The 22803-nt window shown below is 49.4% G+C and overlaps 1 protein-coding gene and 1 non-coding gene across 3 annotated transcripts in view; one reads left to right on the top strand and one right to left on the bottom strand.

The window, feature by feature from the left end:
- Positions 1-215: 215 nt before the first annotated feature.
- SLC7A8 (solute carrier family 7 member 8) overlaps positions 216-22803 on the bottom strand; it is a 57673-nt gene continuing 35085 nt past the window's right edge. Inside the window, exons 5-12 of one of the 2 annotated variants that reach the window (XM_059058728.2) lie at positions 14845-14970; positions 13216-13369; positions 12474-12597; positions 9768-9871; positions 5857-5953; positions 4470-4619; positions 2788-2965; positions 216-2282 (exon numbers count right to left, since the gene is read on the bottom strand). In XM_059058728.2, coding sequence (XP_058914711.1) covers positions 2137-2282; positions 2788-2965; positions 4470-4619; positions 5857-5953; positions 9768-9871; positions 12474-12597; positions 13216-13369; positions 14845-14970 — 1079 coding nt within the window. In that variant the 3' untranslated portion in view covers positions 216-2136. Of the gene's footprint in view, positions 2283-2787; positions 2966-4469; positions 4620-5856; positions 5954-9767; positions 9872-12473; positions 12598-13215; positions 13370-14844; positions 14971-22803 lie in introns of those variants that run through there. The other variant, XM_059058731.2, reaches the window with a different exon arrangement.
- On the top strand, positions 20206-20312 carry LOC131754217 (U6 spliceosomal RNA). The gene has a single exon (XR_009335247.1). It is a non-coding gene; the product is annotated as a U6 spliceosomal RNA (small nuclear RNA).

The raw sequence follows: 22803 nt of genomic DNA, 5'->3' as shown, positions 1-22803 counted from the left end.
GCAACGAGAAAGTTTTCGGTTCAAAACGAGAGGGAGCTGTTAAAACGCGCTGGCACTGGGCCCTGGGACAGCTCGAAGCTATGGAGCGCGAGGGCTTTCAGGAATGCCATTCTGGAAGGAACTTGGCAACCAAAGACCTCCCTCCTGACAGAGACAGGAAGTGCCTGGCGACTCTGTCTTGGAAGGTCATTGAATTATCAACACCACCAACTTGATTTCCATTTAAAATTTTATTACATCAACAGAAGAAAAAAAAAAACCACAAACCCTCACAAAACAAAACACACAACTAAAACTTAAACCAACTCAAAGACAGAAGATTATTATCCAGGTATAACTAAAACCCTCCCTGAAAAAAAAAGAAAACAACCTTAAAAATCCAAAAGAAATAGAAATGCCAGCTTCAAAAATATTTATCCAAAAAGTAAGGCATCCACTTTACAAAAAACAATAATGGAAGGAGGTTGGAGGAATGAGAAGAGGGAACAAGAGGATGTTCCCCTGAGCCTCCAGGGCCAGCCCCAGTCTTCCTGGAGTCCACTCTGAAGGGACCACATCTCGGACCAAACCCGCACCTTACCAATGCAGGCTCAAGCAGGCCGGGTGGGAGGCTGGGAGACCCAAGTAGGCCAGGAGCACTCCCCAGGTTTTCCAGTTTCAGCAGACAGGATGGGGAGTTGGGGGAAGCGGGGGACTCCTGCTTGGGATAAAAGGATCCCAGTCCTTAGCACAACAGGTGTGGCTAGGAGGCTGTAAGGGCCCAGGGCAAACACCAGCACCTTCTTTGGAGCACAGGGAATGGCAGCTTCTGCCTGCAGGACAGGATGGCCACAAGTCTGCAAACCATAGAGAACGGGCTTTTCCGAGAGCCTCCAAAGTGGGTACCTTCTGCCACTGTCCTCTCATCCTGTCCTGGAGGCTGTCCAGACAGGACAGTGGTGTGAGCAGAAAGGAGGGAGGGGTTATCTGAGTTGGGGGAGGAACTGGCCTTCAGAATACACTTTCTCCCCAAACAGTCTCCGAGGCGATGGGAGGGGTACCTCTGGGGAGATGGGAAATAGCCCTCCCTCCCTGGAAGGCTTTTCATGCCAGGTCTGACCGGAGGGCTGGAAATAAGGGGGTATTTTTAGGTCCAGTTCTTGGATGGGAGGTGACTTAAGGCTGATTTGGCTCGACTTTCAGGCATGAAGGGCTTGGGGAGCCTTCACACCCCAGGAGCCAAAGTCCAGAGAAGAGGAAAAGGGCAAGATGGGGGTGCTGGCAGTGCTGGCTGCCTGGGGCTGTGCTGGAGCATCACTGCGGGGGTAACAGGGTGGCGGGCTCCTTCCCATGGGGGTGGGAGGGAGGAAGAGAGGAGCTCCTTTGTCATTAGGAGAGAAATGTCCACTACATTGGAAATAAGCAGCTTTCTGGCTTCAGGAAGCTTTGGCACTGAGTTGGGGGGAGGAGGCAGGGGCAAGGCTGGGTTTCTACAATCTGAGCCTTTCCCAGTCTGTTCCATAGGCCCGGCCGGGGTTAGGGGAGGGGGAAGTCCTCCTGCCCATTGGTCCTTAGGTCAGTGGGGAGATGCTGTCCTGACAGGAACCTCACTCTGCACAGAAGGCCCAGGCTGGGGGTTGGAGGGGGGAGGAGGGAGGAGGGGGAGGGGTGGGCCAGAGGAGGGAAGCATCACCTCTGATGTCTTCGGTCACTGGTGAAGGGAGGGGGATTTGGGTCTCTTCAGCTGACCTTTAATGGTAACAGATTTGCTCGAGTCTGTCCCCAAGTGACTCACTGTTGCTGCCACTTCTCTTGGAGCTGAGGCTTCCCTTGGGCTCAGGAATGGGGAGGGAAGGCAGCCCTGAACTCAGGTTCCTGAGGAAGCGACTAAGGGTGTGGGCCCAGGAGGGAGGGCCGTGTAGGGCACCCCTGGAAGCTCCACGGCTTTAGACACAGGCCTTGGGGGTGAGAGGAGGCTGGATCTTTGGGTACAAATGTCAGAATCTCTGTTTATAGTTTCTCACCACCCACACCCAGGTCCTGCCCCTGCTTGACAAGAGGCAGAGGGGTGTCTGTGTGTTTGGGGGACCCAGGCAGGGCAGGAGGGCAGAGAGGGGATGAAGGAGGGGGGAAGCAGCTGAGAGGGGAGGGTGGTCCTCAGGGCTCCTCTGCATCCTTGTCCTTGGGGGCAGTGGGCTGCCACTGCTGCTGCATGTCCTCGCTTAGCTCCTCTGTCCCTGAGTCCTCCTCCACCTTGGGGTACACAACCATACACATCTTCTGGCTCACCAGGGTCAGCAACTCTGTGGGAGGAGGCCACATAGGAACCAGATCAGCGCTGAACGTCCCACCAACCTGGCCAGCCAGACCAGGGCCCTTCCCAGATCTCCTGCCGCAGCGTTTTGCCTCAGCTGAGCCGCCAGCGCCGTGAGGGGACTCCCTCTCCAGGAGACGATCACCTCACCTACCTCCTCCGTCTCTGGGCGGCCTGTTTGCTGGCCGCTCCTTCTCCTCAAGGCTCCATGCCCACAGACCGCCAATTCTCGGGTGTCCCCTGGTCTCCATGCAGCCCAGGGCAGCTGCTATAGGATGGCCACTCTGGTAGGCCTAAGGTCTGTGCGGAAATATCCGCTGTTCTCCTCTCCTTAGAGGTCTCTGGGGAGGCACCTGCCCTGTCCCGTCCCGACCCTTTCTCCAGTTCTTTATGGCCCAGCCTCCTGATCCTGGTGGGGTTCCCCAGCCAGACTGCTGACCACTCTATTCCAGACCAGGGGGCCCTCTAGCCACTCAGAATCTTCAACAACTTACCAATGAACTTATTGAAACACCTGGGCTTGTGTTGCCAGTAAACACCCAGGAAATAGACAGGCACCCCTGTCAGCATGATGGCCAGGCCGGTGCCACACACCACAGGCTCCGACCACAGGCTGAAGACCAGCAGGAAGGCCCAGAACAGCAGGTAGATGATGGGGAACAGCAGGTTGACCTGTGGATCAGAGACACCGTTACCTGCATGGATCCTATGGCCCCCAGCCTCAGGGCACCCTCCCCCTTCTTCACCCACAGGGAAGCGCTTGGAGGGCAAAGCTGGGTTTTACTCAGCTCTGTGGCTCCCACACCCCGAGCCCTGGTGGGGCAAGTGCTCTGTCAACAGACGTTGGTGAACGTGCGCAGTGGGACAGTTAGAGGAGTGGGGGGCCTAGGGAGGGGACAGTCCTCATTGTCCTCTGAGGTGGGAGCAAACAAGGCCTCATCATCCAGCTGTGTGCCTGTAGCAGCAAGAGAAGCCCATGTAGGTTGATGAGCTTGCTGGTATATTGATATATGTTTGCTGAGGTCCTCCGGAGAAGGAGAGCAGAAGAAATGAATGAGGGGCAAGAAGGAGATGACCTGTCAGTCGGGCTCCCCTCCCCCAGCTGGCAGGATGTGGCAAATGTCTCTCCCTCTCACCGGGGACAGTCCCAATTTGTTTCAAGCAGTTTCTGCCAAGACGACAGAAATCAGGAAACCTAGTGTGGCATAAGGCAGCCCAGGGCCTTATTTACTTCAGGAAGAAGCAAACTCTGTGGGCTCCACCCACTACTGTGACCACAGGTGGAAGTGCACTGTAGAGTCTTCAAGACTCTGGACTCATCTGCCTTTCTCCTCTTGTCCTCTCTCCTCTTAGAGGGTATGCGTATGGTAGGGAGATGGGGTTATTCTACTTCCTCTTCTCTCTAGCAGGCTTTCTAAGAATGGTAGGAAAGTGGCAGAGAGATTTCGAGAGCCCTCGATTCCTCAGCTGGCAGAATCTTCTAGAAGCGTCTAGTCTGTGTTTCCAGAATAGGATTGTTCAAATAGCTCAGGGATATACCCTAGTCTTCTAATTTGCAGGAGAACCCACAGCACTCTGGCATATGTTGTTCTGAGCACTCCCATCTGCTCCTATCACAAATTTATTCCTTGTACAATCGAGAGGTTCACCAGGCACCCTACTACATGCAGGGCCATAGTAGTTTAAAAAGGGAGGATCATGGAAGGCTGGAGTGGACTGGGAAGCTTCAAGGAAGAGAGGTCCTTGAGTGTGGAAGATGGTTAAAATTTGGAGAGGCACATGGGAGAAGGAAACTCATTCCGGGATGAGACGGAGAGATTGCATGAGTGAACCCAGCTACCTGGAGGGACAAGTAGGAGACTGGTCAGGTTAGAAGGTCGAGGAAAAATCAGCTGACTTTTTAAAGAGTGAGAGCCATAGGAAACAAAGGAATGACAGGATGGAAGTATCACTTCATCTAACCTATTCCTCCAGCTGCAGTTTGCTGTGGTCCTGTCCCCAGTGGAGAATGGAAATGGCTGCCCCATTCACACATGGCCTTTGCTTCCCAGAGGGTCTCCCACACTCATGGAGATGATGAGCTGCGGTCAGCAGCGAGAACAAGGTGATGTAAAAATCTGAGCTTAGCTAGAACCAGTGGAGGAGGGGGAGGGGCCCCAAAGGGAGGTTCTCGCACCTTGATGGGGCGGGGGATGTCTGGCTTCTTCCACCGAAGAACTATCTGTCCAGCAATTGTGACGCCGTAGAAGAAGTAGTTGATGAAGCCCACATAGTTGATGAGTGTGTACATGTCGCTGGTGACAAGCATCAGCAGGGTGGAGATGCACTGGGGGGAGTGGAAGAAGCTCATCGGTGATCAGAAAGACATTAGGAGACTGGAGGAGCTGTTTACTGGTCGGGGCTGTTCCCCTGCCTCTAGGCAGGCGATGCCATTTTATAGAGGATCTCTCAAAATGGAGACTTTACAACCTCTCCTAGAAACTCAGGTCATTGCTAACACTTTCATCACCAGGAAGTTCTTTCTCACCACATGGGTGATAATCAAAACATTTAACCACAGATACAGCAGGTACAGCATGGGCACTAACCAATCAGAACAGATACTGGCTGTAAACAACTGGATTGGCCACACTGGTGGCAGCCAGCCCTATGCCACCCTGGTCTCATTTATATTTCTTCCTTGGTTGAAGCTCAAGCTAATTTTGTTTTTTTTATCCCTTAGGGAAGGTTGTTAACTGCAGATTAAGGCTTTATTCTTGCCCTCATCCTCTTTTCCTGGTTGAGTCATCTAATTTATTTTTCTTCCTTCCTTTTCTTTTATTTTTTTTTAAATCATAAACAGTTATATAGCACTTCCTAAGCATCAGGTTCTTTCTTTAGCATTCTACAAATATTAACTCATGTAACCCTCATAACATCCCTGTGTTATGAACAAATCTTTGCTCCTTCTCTTTGCTCTCTCTAAATGCTTCTACTCCGGGGTAATTCCACCTCCATTTACCACCATTTACCATTCACCCCTCCCATCCCGAGTTTCCTTTTCTCCATTTTCGGTTTACCAGTGTACCAGTCTTCCTTTATGATTTTTCTTATTTGGTGCACCCTGAGACCAAATTTGTTTCAGTGATGTTTCCCAAGAGACTGGCAGAGCCTCCTGGAGCAGGCAGGTTGATGGGGAGGGGTGGGAGTGTGCAGTGATCAGCCAGGAGCAGAGGCCCAAAGCTGCTACCCTGTGGGTAACAGGTACAGGGGGAGCCAAGAAAGAACTTTCTTTGCGAGGTTGTAAAATCTTGAAGCAGCCACTTCAGTCTGACCCAAGAGTATGGGAGAATGGAATGAGCCAGCCTGGGAACCTTAAGGTATTTCAGGACTCAGGGTCTTTGCTTGCTATATCTCTTGATGTTAATCAGGCCCATGTATACCATTTGCCAGATTATTTAAGGCCCAGAGAAACCTAGGCGCACAAGGGTGACAGGGGCGTGTGTGGGAACTGTGAACTCCCAGCTCAAAGCAGCACAAAGAGGGAGGGTGTGTGCAGGGCTGGCAGAGGGAGGGAACCTTACTGTGAAAAGCAAGGCTGGGATTGGGGTGCAGCGCTTCACGTGGATCATGGCCAACACACTGGGAAGGTGGCCCTCCCTGGCTCCAGCAAAGAACAGCCTGGCAGAGAGAAAAGCAGGTCAGCCTGTGATGGCCCATGGACCATCCAAGGATGCTTCCTCCCTAGTCCGGCTCCCTCATCCATGCCCACCTCTGCCCACACAGGAGCATCTCCCCTCCAGTCAGGTACCTGACTTCTCTTGCACACCTTCCAGCCCACTAGTCAAATGACCCACGTTCACAAGGCAGGTGCAGGCAAACCAGAGGCAGTCAGTGGATAAGTGGATGGATTCTGGAGTGTGAAGACCCTGAGTGTGGTCTGGGTGGCTTGGGGTTACTGATGACTGTGCTGTCACTCTGTGGGTCTCTCACAAAACCTGGGGTGCTGTAGGAGTAGCCTCTCTCCTTTGCCTAAAGCCTTAATCCCTTTAAAAATGTGCCTCCTTCCTCCTCAAGGGATATACGTTCTTTGAGACATGGGGACTAAACTGTACATGGAAAGCCTTAAAAACATGCCTATTCTATTCAGGAAGTAGCTGCCTTTGTGGGGTGGGAAATGGGTGGTAGTCCAGGAAGGGACACGTGAGAACTTGGGGGATATGTGGAAATGTTCTATACATTGTTTTGCGTGGTAGTTACATGGTCGTCTACAATCATCAAAACTCATCAACCTGAACACTAACGATCTGTGTATTTTATTGTATGTAAATTATACCTGAACATTTATATCCTTAAGCTACTTATTCTATTCTCCCCCCAAATCCTGAAGAAATGAATAGAGTTGGTGTAAGATGTACATACAAAGATATTGTGAGGATAAAAAAGATTGGAAATACCCTAAATGCCATAAAGTAGATGATTACATAAATTATGGTATATCTATAAAATAGAATATTATGTAGACATGTTTTTGAAAAAAAACTGATTGCGTGAGAATACGCTCACAATATAACATTAAATGAAAAAAGCAAGATTGAAAACTGTACGATTCCATGCAGTATGATTCCTATTAACTAAGATATTATTTACAGGCATGTAAAAACATTAAAATATCAACCAATTACCTCTGGGTGGTAGAATTATGAGTAACTTAAATTTTCTTTCTTAGATTTTATAAATTAAAAAAATCTTAAAATAGACAGGAAACTTATAATTAGAATAATTTTTTTTTTTTTTGACTGCACTGCGTGGCGGCTTGTAGGATCTTAGTTCCCCAACCAGGGATCGAACCCGGGCCCTCAGCAGTGAAAGCGTGGAGTCCTAACCACTGGACTGCCAGGGAATTCCCCAAAAATTATTTTTTAAGTTAAAAAAATTAAAATTTTATTTTGAGATAACCATAGATACACTTGCAGTTGTAAGAAATAATGCAGAGCCACCCTATGTATCCTTCACCCAGTTCTCCCATTGGTAACATATTGCAAAACTATACTACTATATCACGACCAGGATATTGATGTTTACAAATAATTTTTAAAAAGAGAAATTTTAACATAAAGAGCAGCCTTCTTCTTCTTTCCTCTCCTAAGAAAAAGAGAGAATACTGTAAGCTGTTAGGAAATTAGGCCACTTTTCATTGGAAATTAGGCCACTTTTCCTTTTTTCTAGGATTTTGTAGGGAAAGGAGCACCTAAGCGTTGAGAGGAAGGGGATGGTGTGATGGGGACAGAAAGGAACAGAATCAGCACAGTGGGTGGCCTGAAGAGAACTGTCACTTTGTGATTTGTGTATGGGGGAGAGTGGAGCTAACAGCAGTGGCTCCTCAGAAGCATGGGAGTGGATTATGGTCCCAAGTACCCATATGTACACCACCAGTTGCCATCATCAACTACCTCGTCCTGTGTCACTGATTTCATGCAGCCACATGACATCGCCCCTCTGCAGTGCAGCCTCATGCACCCAATGGAGCCCCAGGTGCTCTGTGGGCCTCACCATGCACATAACCAGGGTCTCAAGTTCACACCCCTCCTCCACATGCAGCCAGGACCAAGTGGAGTTGGCAGGTCCAACAGCATTGGCAAGTCAAGTTCACAAGAGACAATCCTTGCCCAGCTAGCCGACCACAGAGGAGACATGACATTAAGCATGACACACACGCACACACACTCCTACTCCTCAGGAAGGATCATTCTCTCCATACCCCCAAACACAAAAGAGTAAGAGAGAGAAGGAGGGAAGGAGGCAGGAAGGGAGGAAGGGAGGAAGAGAAGAAGGAAAGAGGGAGGGATGGAGCAAGGAAGAAAAGGAGGGAGGGAGGAAGGAAGGGCCAGAGGGAGGGAGAGAGGGAGGAAGGGAGGGGGGAAGGGAGGGAGGAAGAAAGGAAGGATGGAAGGAACTGGGAAGATGAGTTGAGGAGGCCTGCCGGGTGAGCTGTGCCTCTGAATCCGAGGCCGAGCGCACTGGGCCGCCGCCTCCCGCATGCGCACATAGCAGGACCACATGCACGCAGACCGCTGCTCAGCCTACCCGAGGGACAAACCCCACTCTAAAGCGACTGGAGCCAGTCACTCTCCTTCAATAGATCCCAGAGAGCCTCATGGGTCACTGCTCTTCCACCGCTTGCCCTCGGCTGGGGCCTCCAGGTGGTCACTGCTCCTGTGTAACATGCACACGAGGTTGCCGTGGGTGAGTGTTGGAGGGTCCTGGGGTACGGGGGATGCCCACACTCCCTCTTTCTTGCCCTGGGTCCTGAAAACATGACACTCCTTTGTCATTTCACAGGAACTCCTCCCTGATGTGATGTTGGCTTTGGAAGCAGCTGAGTTCAGGGGTTCACTGCTTTTGCTGTATCTTTTTTTTTTTTTTTTTTTTTTTGGCGGTACAAGGGCCTCTCACTGTTGTGGTCTCTCCCGTTGAGGAGCACAGGCTCTGGACATACAGGCTCAGCGGCCATGGCTCACAGGCCCAGCCGCTCCGCGGCATATGGGATCTTCCCAGACCGGGGCACGAACCCGTGTCCCCTGCATCGGCAGGTGGGCTCTCAACCACTGCGCTACCAGGGAAGCCCTGCTGTATCTTTTGAGTAGGACTGTGCCCTTGGAGGAGGGGGGCTTTCTAAGAACCCTGGGAGGATCACATCAGTGGAAATCATCCAGCATCTGCCAGCCTCAACCGCCCATTCTGGAGACAGCAAAAAGGGACATTAAGAAGAGGGCAGACGTTTGGATGTGTGCAGGCAGGGGCTGGGTACTCCTGGGCCCATTCATGCTTCAGGCTTTCCTGAGTGTTTGGGGTAGGGGACGTGGCTTTGGACAAATGCTTTCCTTCCATTCTTCCCCACCCATCTCACTTCACACCCCTACCCGTGCCTCATGGGTGGCCACACAAGGGCCTCCTTCAGCCACCTGTCAGTTTAACAGGGAGGAGCCTGCACACTCAGGGCACTCAGAGATGAGCCCATTCCATCTGCAATCTGGGCCCAGAAGTTTCATGACAGGCCAGCCAGAGGCCCCAGGCATGGGTCCCTCCCTGGCCCGTTTCAGAGTGGGGTTCCTTTCCAGCCAGCACAGCCTGCTTCCAGGCAAGTGGGAAAGGGGCTCTGAGGCTGCAGGCAAGGCACTGTTCTGTTGCCAAGCACACAGCCTGGGGATTCCTCCGCCCTCTGCTCCTCTGGACATGCGGTGGGATGGCGCTTCTTGCCACCGCAGCTAAAGCCACACATGTCGTGCGTCACCACACGAGCAGCACAGGCTCCTCCGTGTCCACACAGACACACGCACACACCCTCGTGTGAGCAATCGCCCCCTGCAAGGTCACCACCTAGATGCCCATACATAACCCCGCTGACGGAGACAAGCCCCCCACCCCCAGATACACAGAGCAATATGCATAGCAGAATGGCCTCTGGCCCAGGAAGGGCCTGGACGGCACTCACCGGGAGGAGGTGAAGAGGGACCCATTGACTCCTCCAAATGTGGACAGGGCGACGGAAATGGGCATGATCCAGGCCATGACCCCTAGGAGCTTCTCTCCAAAAGTCTGGGAGAGAAAACAAGGGGGTGAGCATAAAAGGAGAGGTCACAGCCTCCCACCTGCGTGTCACTGCTGGGAATGTTCCCTCCCAAACCCACCCCTGCTGAGTCTCTCTGGCTAAAGTCCTTGAGAGGAGGGACCACAGCTTCCCTGCCCCAGCCCCTCCTGCACCCCTACTTCCCTTGGTGAGGACTACACAGTGGGGATTCAGTAATGTTTGGGACCGACTAACTAATGAATGAGACTGTGCATGGTGGTGATAATAACAATAAACAACTAACATTTGCTATCCTTGTTTTATGGATAAGAAATTGAGGCACAAAGCAATTAAATAGTTTGCCTAAGATCACACACCCAGGAAGTGGAGGGCCAGGACCATAAACCAGCTGTGTGAGTCCAGGCCTCGCGTACACTATACTAGAGCGACTCAGGCAGGCTGGGTTTCAAATCTTAGCCCAACATTTAGGAGCTGTGAGACCCTGAGCAAAGTTCTTAATCTTTGAGCCTCAGTTTTCCCATCTGTAAAATAGAGATAAATCCTAATTCATAGAAACAGAAGATATTGTGTGTGGGGGAAGTGATTAGAACAAACGACTTCGTAGGCCAAGAAATAAACGGTGGTGAAGCTATAGACTAGTCTTCACGTATTGAAAGGATATAGGGACTTCCCTGGTGGCTCAGTGATTAGGAATCCGCTTGCCAATGCAGGGGACACGGGTTCGATCCCTGGTCCAGGAAGATCCCACATGCCGTGGAACAACTAAGCCCGTGCGCCACAACTACTGAGCTTGCGCTCTAGAACCCACGAGCCACAACTACTGAAGCCTGCACTCCTAGAGGCCATGTTCCGCAACAAGAGAAGCCACTGCAATGAGAAGCCCATGCACCACAATGAGGAGTAGCCCCTGCTCCCCGCAACTAGAGAAAAGCCTGGCGCAGCAACGAAGACCCAATGCAGCCAAAAATAAATAAATAAATTTATTTTTTAAAAAAGAAAGGATATAAAATGTTGGGGAATCAGCTTTTTCTACATTCTCTGAGCCAAGTACATACTTGATTTATAGCACATTTATATTTATATATAATTTATAGCACATTATGAGGAAGGGGTTGTTTAGAAGAGCTGTCCTGCTGGGGAGGGTTAGTGATCATGTGAACAGGCTGCCACGGGACAGTGGAGGGCCTCTTTTTTTAATGGTCTTCAGAGATGAGACACATAATGACAGTGGCAGGGTGGGGCCGTGGCCCAGGTGAAGCCACATGAGGGAACTGCATGGCTCCCAGGTCCTTCCTGGATATCAAGGACCCCAATGCCTTGGACCTGTAAGATCTCTTTCCCCAAAGAGCACAAACTGCATATGCTTTTCCCTAATGAGGGAAGGAGTCAAGTTGTCCAGGTGAGCATACGGAGGCAGAGAGAAACTGCGAGTCTTGTGCAAGATTATGTCTTTCTGAGGAGGAGCACATCTCCTTTATACAATCATCATATTTAAAGTTTAAAGTGCCCTAAGGACTTCCCTGGTGGCGCAGTGGTTAAGAAACCGCCTGCCAATGCAGGGGACATGGGTTCGAGCTCTGGTCCGGGAAGATCCCACATGCCGTGGAGCAACTAAGCCCGTGAGCCACAACTACTGAGCCCATGCGCCACAACTACTGAAGCCCACACGCCTAGAGCCTGTGCTCCACAACAGGAAAAGTCACCACAATGAGAAGCCCGCGCACCACAACTAGGAGTAGCCCCTGCTCCCCGCAACTAGAGGAAGCCCATGCGCAGCAGCGAAGACCCAACGCAGCCTAAATAAATAAATAAATAAAAGTTTAAAGTGCCCTAGATCAGGAGTTAGCAAACGTTTTTTTGTACAGTCAGATAGTAAATATTTCCGTTTTGTAGGCCATACAGTCTGTGACAATGACTCAGTTCTGCCGTTGTAGCTGCCCATCACAACCTGGCCATCCAATTGCTCCTGGGCATCTGAAGACCTGGCTTCTGCCCTGAGGACCTGAGAAGACTTTCAGTCCCACATAGCCATGGATCAGGGGAAAGTGAGGGGGATTAAGCCCACAAGTCTATATCATCATTCCCGGTTTGAGGGCATGTGAGTTTGATTTCTTTCTTTCCTTTTTCAAAATTGAAGTATAGTTGATTTATAGCATTTCAGGTGTACAGCAAAGTGATTCAGCTATATATATATTTATATATAATCTATATATATAAAGATATAAATATCTTCCTTTTCAGGTTCTTTTCCATTATAGGTTTTTTTTTTTTTTTTTTGTGGTACGTGGGCCTCTTACTGTTGTGGCCTCTCCTGTTGTGGAGCACAGGCTCTGGACGCGCAGGCTCAGTGGCCATGGCTCACGGGCCCAGCCGCTCTGCGGCACGTGGGATCTTCCCGGACAGGGGCACGAACCCGTGTCCCCTGCATCGGCAGGTGGACTCCCAACCACTGTGCCACCAGGGAAGCCCCATTATAGGTTATTACAAGATATTGAGTATAGTTACCTGTGCTATACAGTAGGTCCTTATTGTTTATCTATTTTATATATAGTAGTGCATATCTGTTAATCCCATACTCCTAATTATCCCTCCCCGAGTTTGATTTCTTACCACAGCGACTGCGTTTGATGCCAGCAGCTCCTGGGGGGACATTGCAGTGACATAAGCGACATTGGCAAAGACATACACAAATGTGACCAGTGGGATGGAGATGAAGATGGCTCTGGGAAGGTTCCTGTAGAGGGAGAGGAGGTGAGAGGGGGAAGGCCTGGCACCTGGGACCACCTGCCTCGTCATGGGGTCCAGGCAGTGCCTTCTGTCTTTCTGCACGAAGTTGTCCTTGCAGCCTTCTGCGATGCTCCCTCTCCCTGGGGGGTGGATTTTGTCTCCATATGGGCAGGATAATTGAAAGGAAATGAAACTGCTTAGGTTGGGAATATGCTCCATACCTGTTGATCTTTTCCTGACCAGAATCTCCACCATGCACTCCCCCCACTCCCTGAACACACACCTCAAGATACAAAGACCTGCCTGTCATGAGACAGATGAGTACGATGCCTGGAATCCTCTCAGGGCACATTTCATTCTCTAAGGCAGTGGTGTTATCTCAGCACCATTTTTTTTAGCTTTTCACCTGCTCTGGCATAGTCACTGGATCATTTTTCTCCTGGTAGGGTGGGTGACAAATGGTCTAAGTTCCTGGGAAATGAACTGGTTCTTCAGGATAGACCAGGTCATGGTCAGAAGGGGACTGAGGGGAGAAGTAGGCACTGGACCTGTGGCTCCCTCTTTCCAGTGGCAGGTGCCATGGATTTTGAAGGGGGAGAGGGAGAGCTGGGCTATTGCAACTCACTTGTAGGGATCGACAAGCTCCTCCGTCACGTAATTTAGAAAGTTCCAGCCTCCATAGGCAAAGGAGCCCTGAAGGAAAGCCAACGCGATGAGGCCGATGTCAGGTTCTTGGAAATTCTCAAATGCGTTCTTTGGCTCCAGCCAGAAGTACTGTCCTGTGGACACAGGGACAGGAGGCTGCTCAGAGAGACACGTCAGAACTCGGCAGCCTCTGGTCTCCAGTGAAGGCCACATATTGGAGAAGTGGGGCCGAAAGGAGCAGAGAAGTAGAGGTCTAGGACCCCCCAGGACATGGTAATGATGAGTCCAAATGGCGGCTCAGGTTCAACGCACAGTTCTGAATGTTCCTTTTTTAAAAGGCAGAGTTCCTTGGAAAGAAAGGCCAGGGGAGGTTACTGGGCAGGGCAGGGTAAATTGGAACTGGCTTGCTGGGATTCAGAGATGCAGGATTGGAGTCACTGGCAATCTCTTGATCACCTTCCCTCATATCTAAGTTGGTACATTTTCATGGAAAAAGCACCACGAACACCAAACACTCAAACATAAGCTTCCATGATGCTATTATTAGCTCAAGCTGGGCTTTCTTTGTCAATATCCTCCTGTCTCTTCCTAAGGCATGTGTTTGGTCTCCCCTTTCATGGAATAGATCTCCTGAAGACAGGGATTCTTCAGCGAGGAGCTTTTCGATGGCCTTCCCAGCCCTCAGCACAATATCTTGCACACAGTGGGTCCTCAAGAAAAGCTGCTGATTAAGGTCGTAGTAAGATACTGAGTAGCTGACCACACTTTACATCTTCATCCATAATCAAGGATTTGGACAGGAAATAACGAGATGAGAGTGATCAGGAGAAAGCATTGGGACCAGATTAGGAGGTCCCAATAAAGACTGGGCTGTCTTTATCTTCAAAAAGACAGCCCAGTGATTTCTTTAACTCTAAGTTCCCGAAAACAATACAATCTGCTAATGAATTTAATCCAACGGATGAAAATAATTAGGCATGTTATACAGCAGAAGCTTAATTATGTTTCCTGGAGTCAAAATCCAGGCACCCCACACTACCTCCAGAGCTTGTGGGTGGGTGGGAGGTCTCCCTGTTTGTCATCTGACTTTCTCCAGGAGCCAGTGACACTGGGGAGAGTCTAGTTCTGCCACAGGTCCCATGGAAACCAAATACAGGTTCAGGCTTGGAAAGGGCCAAATCCAATGGGGAATGTTGGCAGGGACCCCAGGAATGTAGAGCTCTCTCCTGTAGAGATTATGAGTAATTTTGAAACGTATAAAAAGCTCCTCTGTCTCCCATTTTAAGATATGGACAAGATAAAATATAAGATACAAAGAGCTTCCCTGGAGCTGGGACAAAAGGGCAATAGTATTCTAGAAATCTGGAATCTTCATCTACCTGTGCTGGAGCCATGAGATCAGCACAGGAGGACAGAACTCTGCACACCAGGGGGGCATGCCCAGCTCCCGGCCACTGTGGAGAAAATGGTTTCTCGTCCCCTTTGTCAAGCAAGTGAAGAAGAAAAGTCATTCAAGGAGAGAACTGGGACATCTCAGGGTGTGTACACATCCAAAGAAAGTGTGAGGTGTGTGTACACACAAGGGGTGGCAAGTTCTGATGACACCCACCTTTGCAGATCTGTACAACTCCCATGACGATGATCAGGCCCAGGGCCAGGAGCTTCCCAGCTGTGAAAACGTCTTGAACCCGGGTGGCCCACCGCACACTGGAACAGTTGACCCATGTGAGGAGCACTGAAATGACAGAACCCCAAACATACCCTCAGGGCCACAAGGAGGCTACAGGACCCCTCTGCACAGAAGTAGAAACGCTCCTTGCTCCTGATGATGAGACGTAACGGGTGAGCCAAAAATGTCGCAAGCTCAGCCCCAGTGTCCAGAAACTTTGGCCAGGATAGTAGGTTGGGTTACAAATGGGGATTATGTGCCACAAATTAGAGCTTGGTCAGAACATGCCCTGCCCAGGGCTGGAAGCCAGAAGTCAGCATGGAAGTGCAGGCACTGGCTTTGGGGAAAAATCAAGCCTCTCATCAGGGCATGAGTGTGGGCTCTGTTTTCAAGATACTGTATGTTCAAGAGGAGCCCTGAGCAGCTGGTAGTATCCTGGATATCATCTTCCTGAACCTGATTTTAGGGCAACAAGGTTTAGGGGAATCCTTTGTTACTTAGGTTTATCACGTTATAATTTACATTTAGTAAAATTCATTTTTCTAAGTGTATAGTTTGATGAGATTTGACAAATGTATTATTTAATCACTACCACACCCTCTATATAGAACATTTCCAACACCCCAGAAAGTTCTCTTGTCAAGTAGTACTCCATTATATGAACGTATTAGTTTTTTGTTTTTTTTTTTTTGCGGTATGCGGGCCTCTCACTGTTGTGGCCTCTCCCGTTGCGGAGCACAGGCTCCGGACGCGCAGGCCTAGCGGCCATGGCTCACGGGCTTAGTTGCTCCGCGGCATGTGGGATCTTCCCGGACCAGGGCACGAACCCGTGTCCCCTGCATCGGCAGGCGGATTCTCAACCACTGCACCACCAGGGAAGACCTGAACGTATTAGTTTTCTATTCACCGGCTGATAGACATTTGGGTGGCTCCCAGTTTGGGGCTATTATAAATAAATCTGCTATAAACACTTGCATAGGAGTCTTTGAGTGGATCATAGAGGTCTTTCAGGGGAGTTTTCATTTCTTTTGAGTAAATACCCAGGAATGGGATCCTGGGTCACATGGTGAACGTGTTTGACTTTATAGGAAATTGCCAAACTGTTTTCCAAAGTGGTTATATCATTTTGCATTCCCACCAGCAATGCACATCCTGTTGCTCTGCATCCTTGTCAGCATTTGGTATTGTCAGCTTCAAAAGTCTGACCATTCTAGGGAATTGCTTGGTGGTCCAGTGGATAAGACTCCACGCTCCCAACGCAGGGGGCCCAGGTTCAACCCCTGGTCGGGGAACTAGATCCCTCATGCATGCTGAAACTAAGAAGCCCACATACTGCAATTAAGACCCAGTACAGATAAAACAAAATAAATAAATAATTAAAAGATGTGGTACATATATAAAATGGAATATTAAACAAAAAAAAGTTTGACCATTCTAAAGGATGTGTAGTGGTATGTCACTGAGGCTTTGGTTTGCATTTCCCTAGAGACTAATGCTGTTGAGCACGTTTTCATGTGTTTATTTGCCACCATCCCTATATCTTCTTTGGTGGCATGGAGGGCTTGGAGTCACAAGGCTCCCACAGAGACGCCAGCAACATGGAACCTCCAAGGGCTGGTGGAGAGCTCAGCTCAAGGCTGAGCTGTAGGACAGTTTTACTGCCACACTCCTTAAGCAACTTATGGGAGACCAGGGGCTGTGGGAACCCAAATTCCTGGTGGTTATGAAGTACTTGAGAATGTGGGGAAAAAATTAAAATCCTCTTGCTTCCCTTTCCCCTGAAAGTGACCAGGATGCCCCCTAGTCCTCCAAGGGTACAAGCCATACATGTAAAAGCATGAGACTCTCTCTCTTCTCAAGCCTCTAATCGAGCCTCTGACTTCACTTGAACAGCTGATCAAGTTATATCATTACCTTATCCTGAAACCGTGTTTTTATTTTTCAAGTACTTTCCAACCTTACTTGATTCTGAGAACAAATGTTCTGCAGGGTAAGGACCTGACATTATTATTCATCTGTAACCTTCCTCCCTGAGCTGTTTCTACCTGGCAAGCGCCTCAGCTTTCAAGACCCAGCTCAAATGTCACCTGATCCATGAGTCTTTATTATTTTATTTATTCCTGACAAGGTGCCTGCCAGGTAAGATGTATCAGCCGCGTTTTGTAGGCAAGGAACAAAGTTCGTCCCTCCTTTCTACTCCCAGACCACTTTGTTAATAAGGTTGGCATTTATTTCTTTGTATTACAATTATCTGTTTCTTTTTCTCGGTCTCCTTGTAGACTAGGAGGGCGGGACTGTGACTTTTTCATATTTTTAACCCCAGGGCATATCACAGTAGTGCCTGCAAATAGTAGGTGCTCAACAGATACTTAATACTTGAAAAAGAAAATGCCACAATTCATCAGTCCTCCAATCTCATCTCAGTCTACACATTCTACTATGCACACCAATCTCCCCAGCTCCCCAGGAACCTCCTCAGTTGGTTTCACAGAGTCAAAAGAGCAGCAGGGGGCTTCCCTGGTGGCGAAGTGGTCGAGAATCCGCGTGCCCAGGGGACACGGGTTTGGGTTCGTGCCCCAGTCTGGGAAGATCCCACATGCTGCGGAGCGGCTGGGCCCGTGAGCCATGGCCGCTGAGCCTGCTCTCTGCAACGGGAGAGGCCACAACAGCAAGAGCCCCGCGTACCACAAAAAAAAAAAAAAAAAAAAAAAAAAAAAAAGAGCAGCAAGAAGCATAACTTCAAGGGTAGGAACTCTTGACTCCTAGTGGAGGAGCTTTTATCCAGGATGGTGTCATAGAAAGAGAACCAAAACATGTTGTCAGAGGAAGGATTTCATGTGCCCGAATGGGGAGAACATTTTGTAAATAAATGTTCTGTCTGGACAGACCAAGATGTCCTGATAAATACACATTGGGTTTATCTTGCTCAATTCAATAAGGACTTCAGGATCACATGTCTGGTAACAATTCAACCTAAATCACTCCAAGCAACTGGGCCTGTAATCTCAACTTCTCCCCAGGGCCTCTGGGTACAAGGCCAGGCCCCTGGGACCCAGAAGTTCAAACAGATACAAACAATAACGACTAAAGGATACAGGAGACTGATCTATGAAAGGAAGATTAGGAAACAACACCCTTCTGGCTCCAGGATAGGTAAGGATTACAGAATAAGGACCCAGATCTCATCATGCAGAGAAGAAAATCATCCTCACCAAGGGGAGGAGAGGGCAAGGGCGGGGAGGAGGAATGTGGTCACCTTCCCATGTGCTGGCATAGAAAACACAAAGGGACCTTATCCAGGCAGCCAGAAAGATTTCTCCACAGTGTTCCTGGGGGGATCGAGATGTTTGAGGAAGGGACAATTTGTCAAATTAACTTACTGTGGGTGTCTTCGGTCCTGCCTGAGCCTATACACACAAGAACCCAGCCCTTGACTAATCTTTGACCTTTAGCCTTTTCAGGGATCTTTCAGACATAAAAGAGATATCTTGAGACTAGGGTGGAGGAGACAGGCTGCCAGTGACACTAATCTCCTTGGACAATGGCTGCAGGCCCTGTCTGACCCTTTGCCCTGCAGTTGGGTGATCACAGCATGTGACCGAGGGGAAAGAGGGTACTTTCAGTCTCCTGGTACCACAGGATAGCGTCCCTCGCAGCAGGCTGAAACCTGAGCCTCCATCCGGAGAGGAAAGGTCAGTGAATGAAGGCAACACTTGCCAAGCCCCTGCCCTGCTCAGGCGTCCTGCCTCTGACTGTCTGTACCCAGTGCCCCTTCTGTTGCTGAGGGCTATGTCCCCACCCTCTTCCCAGCCAGATCTTGAGTTCTGCATGCTTGAGATACAGTGACCTCAGGGAAGCCACATGTAGATGGGGATCAGTGGCCACTGCAGCTTGAGATGTGAGGGTTTTCATCCAACCATCCAACCATCCAACCACCATCTATGAAGAGCATACAAGTGCTAGATACTCTGGTGCGGGGAGTTATAAATAAGACATAAGTCCCTTCCTGTTCTCAGGAAGTTGACACTGTAAGAGGTGAGATGGATGAGCTAAAAGATGATCACAAAGCAATATGGTGACAGTACAGCTCTTCATAGAAGCTGGCAGGCATCTGTGAGGAGCCCCTAGCCCAGCCCAGGGAAATCAGAGATGCTTCTTGTAGGTGGGGAAGACCCTAGCAATACAGAGGATTTTATAATTTGGGACTAGCTGGACAAAATAAACAAGAAGGCATAAGACTCTGGTTCTTGTCCACTGTAATCTGGCCATGGGGGTGGTACAGCCCCATGGAATACCAGCCTTCTGTGTATTTCTTGGGCATTTTCTCCTCTCTTTTTCTTTCTGTTTCCTGGCTTTAAAAAAAAGGCAGGGTGGTGGTGGTGAAAAGTCTCATCTTCTCATCAAGAAGATGAGACTGGGCTTCCCTGGTGGCGCAGTGGTTGAGAATCCGCCTGCCGATGCAGGGGACACAGGTTCCTGCCCCAGTCTGGGAGGATCCCACATGCCGCGGAGCGGCTGGGCCCGTAAGCCATGGCCACTGAGCCTGCGTGTCCGGAGCCTGTGCTCCGCAACGGGAGAGGCCACAACAGTGAGAGGCCCATGTACCGCAAAAAAAAAAAGATGAGACTTCAAGAGGATGCTGAAGTCAGGGGTTGGTTACTTAATCTGCCCAGTTTGAAAAGTTTACCGTCAACGTAATGGGAGGGAGACAAAAAAATGAGGCAGGCAGGAGGAGGGGACTCAGAACTCAGAAATCTCGTACACTGCCCAGAGCCCAGGGCCTAGCAACTGCCAAGTAGGAGAGGTGGGCTCAACGCTTTCTGCCCTGGAAAAGCTGCAGAACTGGCAGAGATGCAGAGTCCTTGTCAGAGCCATGACAGTGCAGATCCTATGGCTGACTGCAAACGTGTCCACTGTGGAGAGGGTGGGTAAGCTCCTGCTCCCTAAGAGAGGGTACCCCTCACCCCAGGTCAGCTCTGATCCTCAGACTCTGATCCCTGGGGAGTCATGAAGCCTCTCCTTCACTTCTCCCCCTGACAATGACACCAGAACTCATGGGACCTGTGGTAGGCAGAATAATCGCCATCCCAAAGATGTCAACATCCGAATCCTGTAAATGTTACCTTATAAAAGGAATTTCACAAATGTGATTAAGGATCTTCAGGTGGGGAGATTATCCTGGATTATCTGAGTGGGCCCAATGTCATCACAAGAATCCTTGTAACAGGGAGACAGGAAGGTCAGAGTTACAAAGGAAATGTGATGATGGAAAACAGAAGTCAGAAAGAGAGAAAGATTTGAGTGCTTGCTTCAGCAGCGCATATACTAAAATTGGAATGATACAGAGAAGATTAACATGGCCCCTGCGCAAGGATGACACGCAAATTTGTGAAGCGTTACATATGTTTACAGAAAACAAATTTATGGTTACCACAGGGGAAGGGGAGGAAGAGGGATAAATTAGGAGTTTGGGATTAACATATACACACTACTATATATAAAATAAACAATAAGGTCCTACTGTATAGCACAGGGAACTGTATTCAATATCTTTTTTTCAATATCTTGTAATAAACTATAAAGGAAAAGAATCAGAAAAAGTATCCATATAACTGAATCACTTTGCTATACACCAGAAACTAATACAACATTGTAAATTAACTATACTTCAATTAAAAAAGAGAGAGAGAGAGATTTGAAGATGCTATGCTGCTGGCTTTGAAGATGGAAACAGGGGCCATGAGCCTAAGAATATAGAGGGCCTCTAGAAGCTGGGAAAGCCAAGGAAACAAGCAAAGGAGAGCCTCCAGAAGGGACACAGCCTTGTTGACACCCTGAGTTTAGGACTTCTGACCTCCAGAACTGTAAGGTGATAAATCTGTGTAGTTTTTGTTTTTTTAAAATAAATTTATCCATTTATTTATTTTTTTTTCGCTGCATTGGGTCTTCGTTGTTGAGCGTGGGCTTTCTCTAGTTGTGGCGAGCTGGGGCTACTCTTCGATGTGGCGGTACATGGGCTTCTCATTGTGGTGGCTTCTCTTGTTGCAGAGCACGGGCTCTAGGCGCGCGGGCTTCAGTAGTTATGGCACGCAGTCTCAGTAGTTGTGGCTTGTGGGCTCTAGAGTGCAGGCTCAGTAGTTGTGGCTCACAGGTTTAGTTGTTCCGTGGCATGTGGGATCTTCCCGGACCGGGGATCGAACCCGTGTCCCCTGCATTGGCAGGCAGATTCTTAACCACTGCGCCACCAGGGAAGTCCCAATTTGTGTAGTTTTAAGCCATTAAGTTTATGGTAATTTGTTACAGCAGCAATAGGAAACGAATACAGGGCCAGACACCACACAGAAAGACCAGAAATCAGGAGGCATACCCTTCAAGAGGAAAGCTTTTTAAAAGCAACCAGGCAGGGACTTCCCTGGTGGTGCAGTGGTTGAGAATCCGCCTGCCAATGCAGGGCACACGGGTGCGAGCCCTGGTCTGGGATGATCCCACATGCCGCGAAGCAACTAAGCCCGTGCGACACAACTACTGAGTCCACGTGCTGCAACTACTGAAGCTTGTGTGCCTAGAGCCTCTGCTCTGCAACAAGAGAAGCTACTGTTATGAGAAGTCTGTGCACCACAACGAAGAGTAGCCTCCACTCTCTGCAACTAGAGAAAGCCCGCACACAGCAACGAAGACCCAATGCAGCCAAAAATAAGTAAATAAATAAAATAAATTTATTTTAAAAAAACCTAGGCTTCCCTGGTGGAGCAGTGGTTGAGAGTACGCCTGCCGATGCAGGGGACACGGGTTCGTGCCCCAGTCCGGGAAGATCCCACATGCCGCGGAGCGGCTGGGCCCGTGAGTCATGGCCGCTGAGCCTGCGCGTCCGGAGCCCGTGCTCCACAACAGGAGAGGCCACAACAGTGAGAGGCCCGCGTACGGCAAACAAACAAACAAAAAACAAACCAAAAAGGCAACCAGGCAGCACACACCGGGACCCCAAAGGAGTGTGTGTCACAGGACTTGCAGGACACCAAGTGGAGGGGAAGGAGGGAGGAGCTCTAAGAGCCAGCAGCGAAAGTGAGGTCACCAATGTGCTGACCTGGTTGGCAAATTTCCACATCACATGCACCACGTGACAGCATCCCAGCTCTTCCACACACCCAGATCCTATGGCTAGAGAGTCACTGCCTCCTCTTCCTCCCCTCAGTAACTCAATACAGTAGTAAACAGGCACGCCCCAGGGTAACTCTAGCTGTGCTTTTCCTCTCAGAAAGATTCAGGGCAAAAGACTCCCCATACCCCTCCTTCATCTAATCCCAGCTTCTCCTCCTGTCTCCTCCATAGTCCATACAACTTCAGGCCCATGTCTGCAACCCAGATGCACAGACATCCACAGGCCCAAGAGTTACAAACCTCTTGCGAGGCAGGTGGAGCTCCGCAATGTTCACAGACACGAGTCCTTTGTTCTCAGCCCCCAGGGTTTTGTTGGTCTCCTAACTTTATAGACCAGAGGCTACAATCAAAGGTCATAAAAAGATACCATGATGGAAAGCCAAGAGATGAACGAACTCAGGAGTCCAGAGTCTGAGTTCATTCCTCCCGGCAGAGGGTGAAGAGTGGCCCCACTGTGTGCAATCTCGTCATGGATGATGCCCAGTGCTCTGCGGCTTCCCCAGGTGGAGTTCACCCCACGGAGTGGGAGAGGTGAGGCACACGAGCTCCAGGGATTACGAATATTGGAAGGGAAGAATAGGAAAAACATTTGGGGGGAAACTTTACCTTAAATTAATACATTAAAGACTACCGGTAAAAGAGGCAATTGAAAATCAATCTCTCTAGTCCATTTTGAAACAGAACATCAGTGAGTCATTAGCATAAATAAATAAATAAATCTTCCTTCAGAAAATTTTAAGG

Source organism: Kogia breviceps, chromosome 3 (assembly GCF_026419965.1).
Source record: "Kogia breviceps isolate mKogBre1 chromosome 3, mKogBre1 haplotype 1, whole genome shotgun sequence".
NCBI classification, from domain to species: Eukaryota; Metazoa; Chordata; class Mammalia; order Artiodactyla; family Physeteridae; genus Kogia; species Kogia breviceps.
The sequence above is the reverse complement of the archived record's forward strand: the minus strand, read 5'-3'. Positions and strand labels throughout refer to the sequence as shown.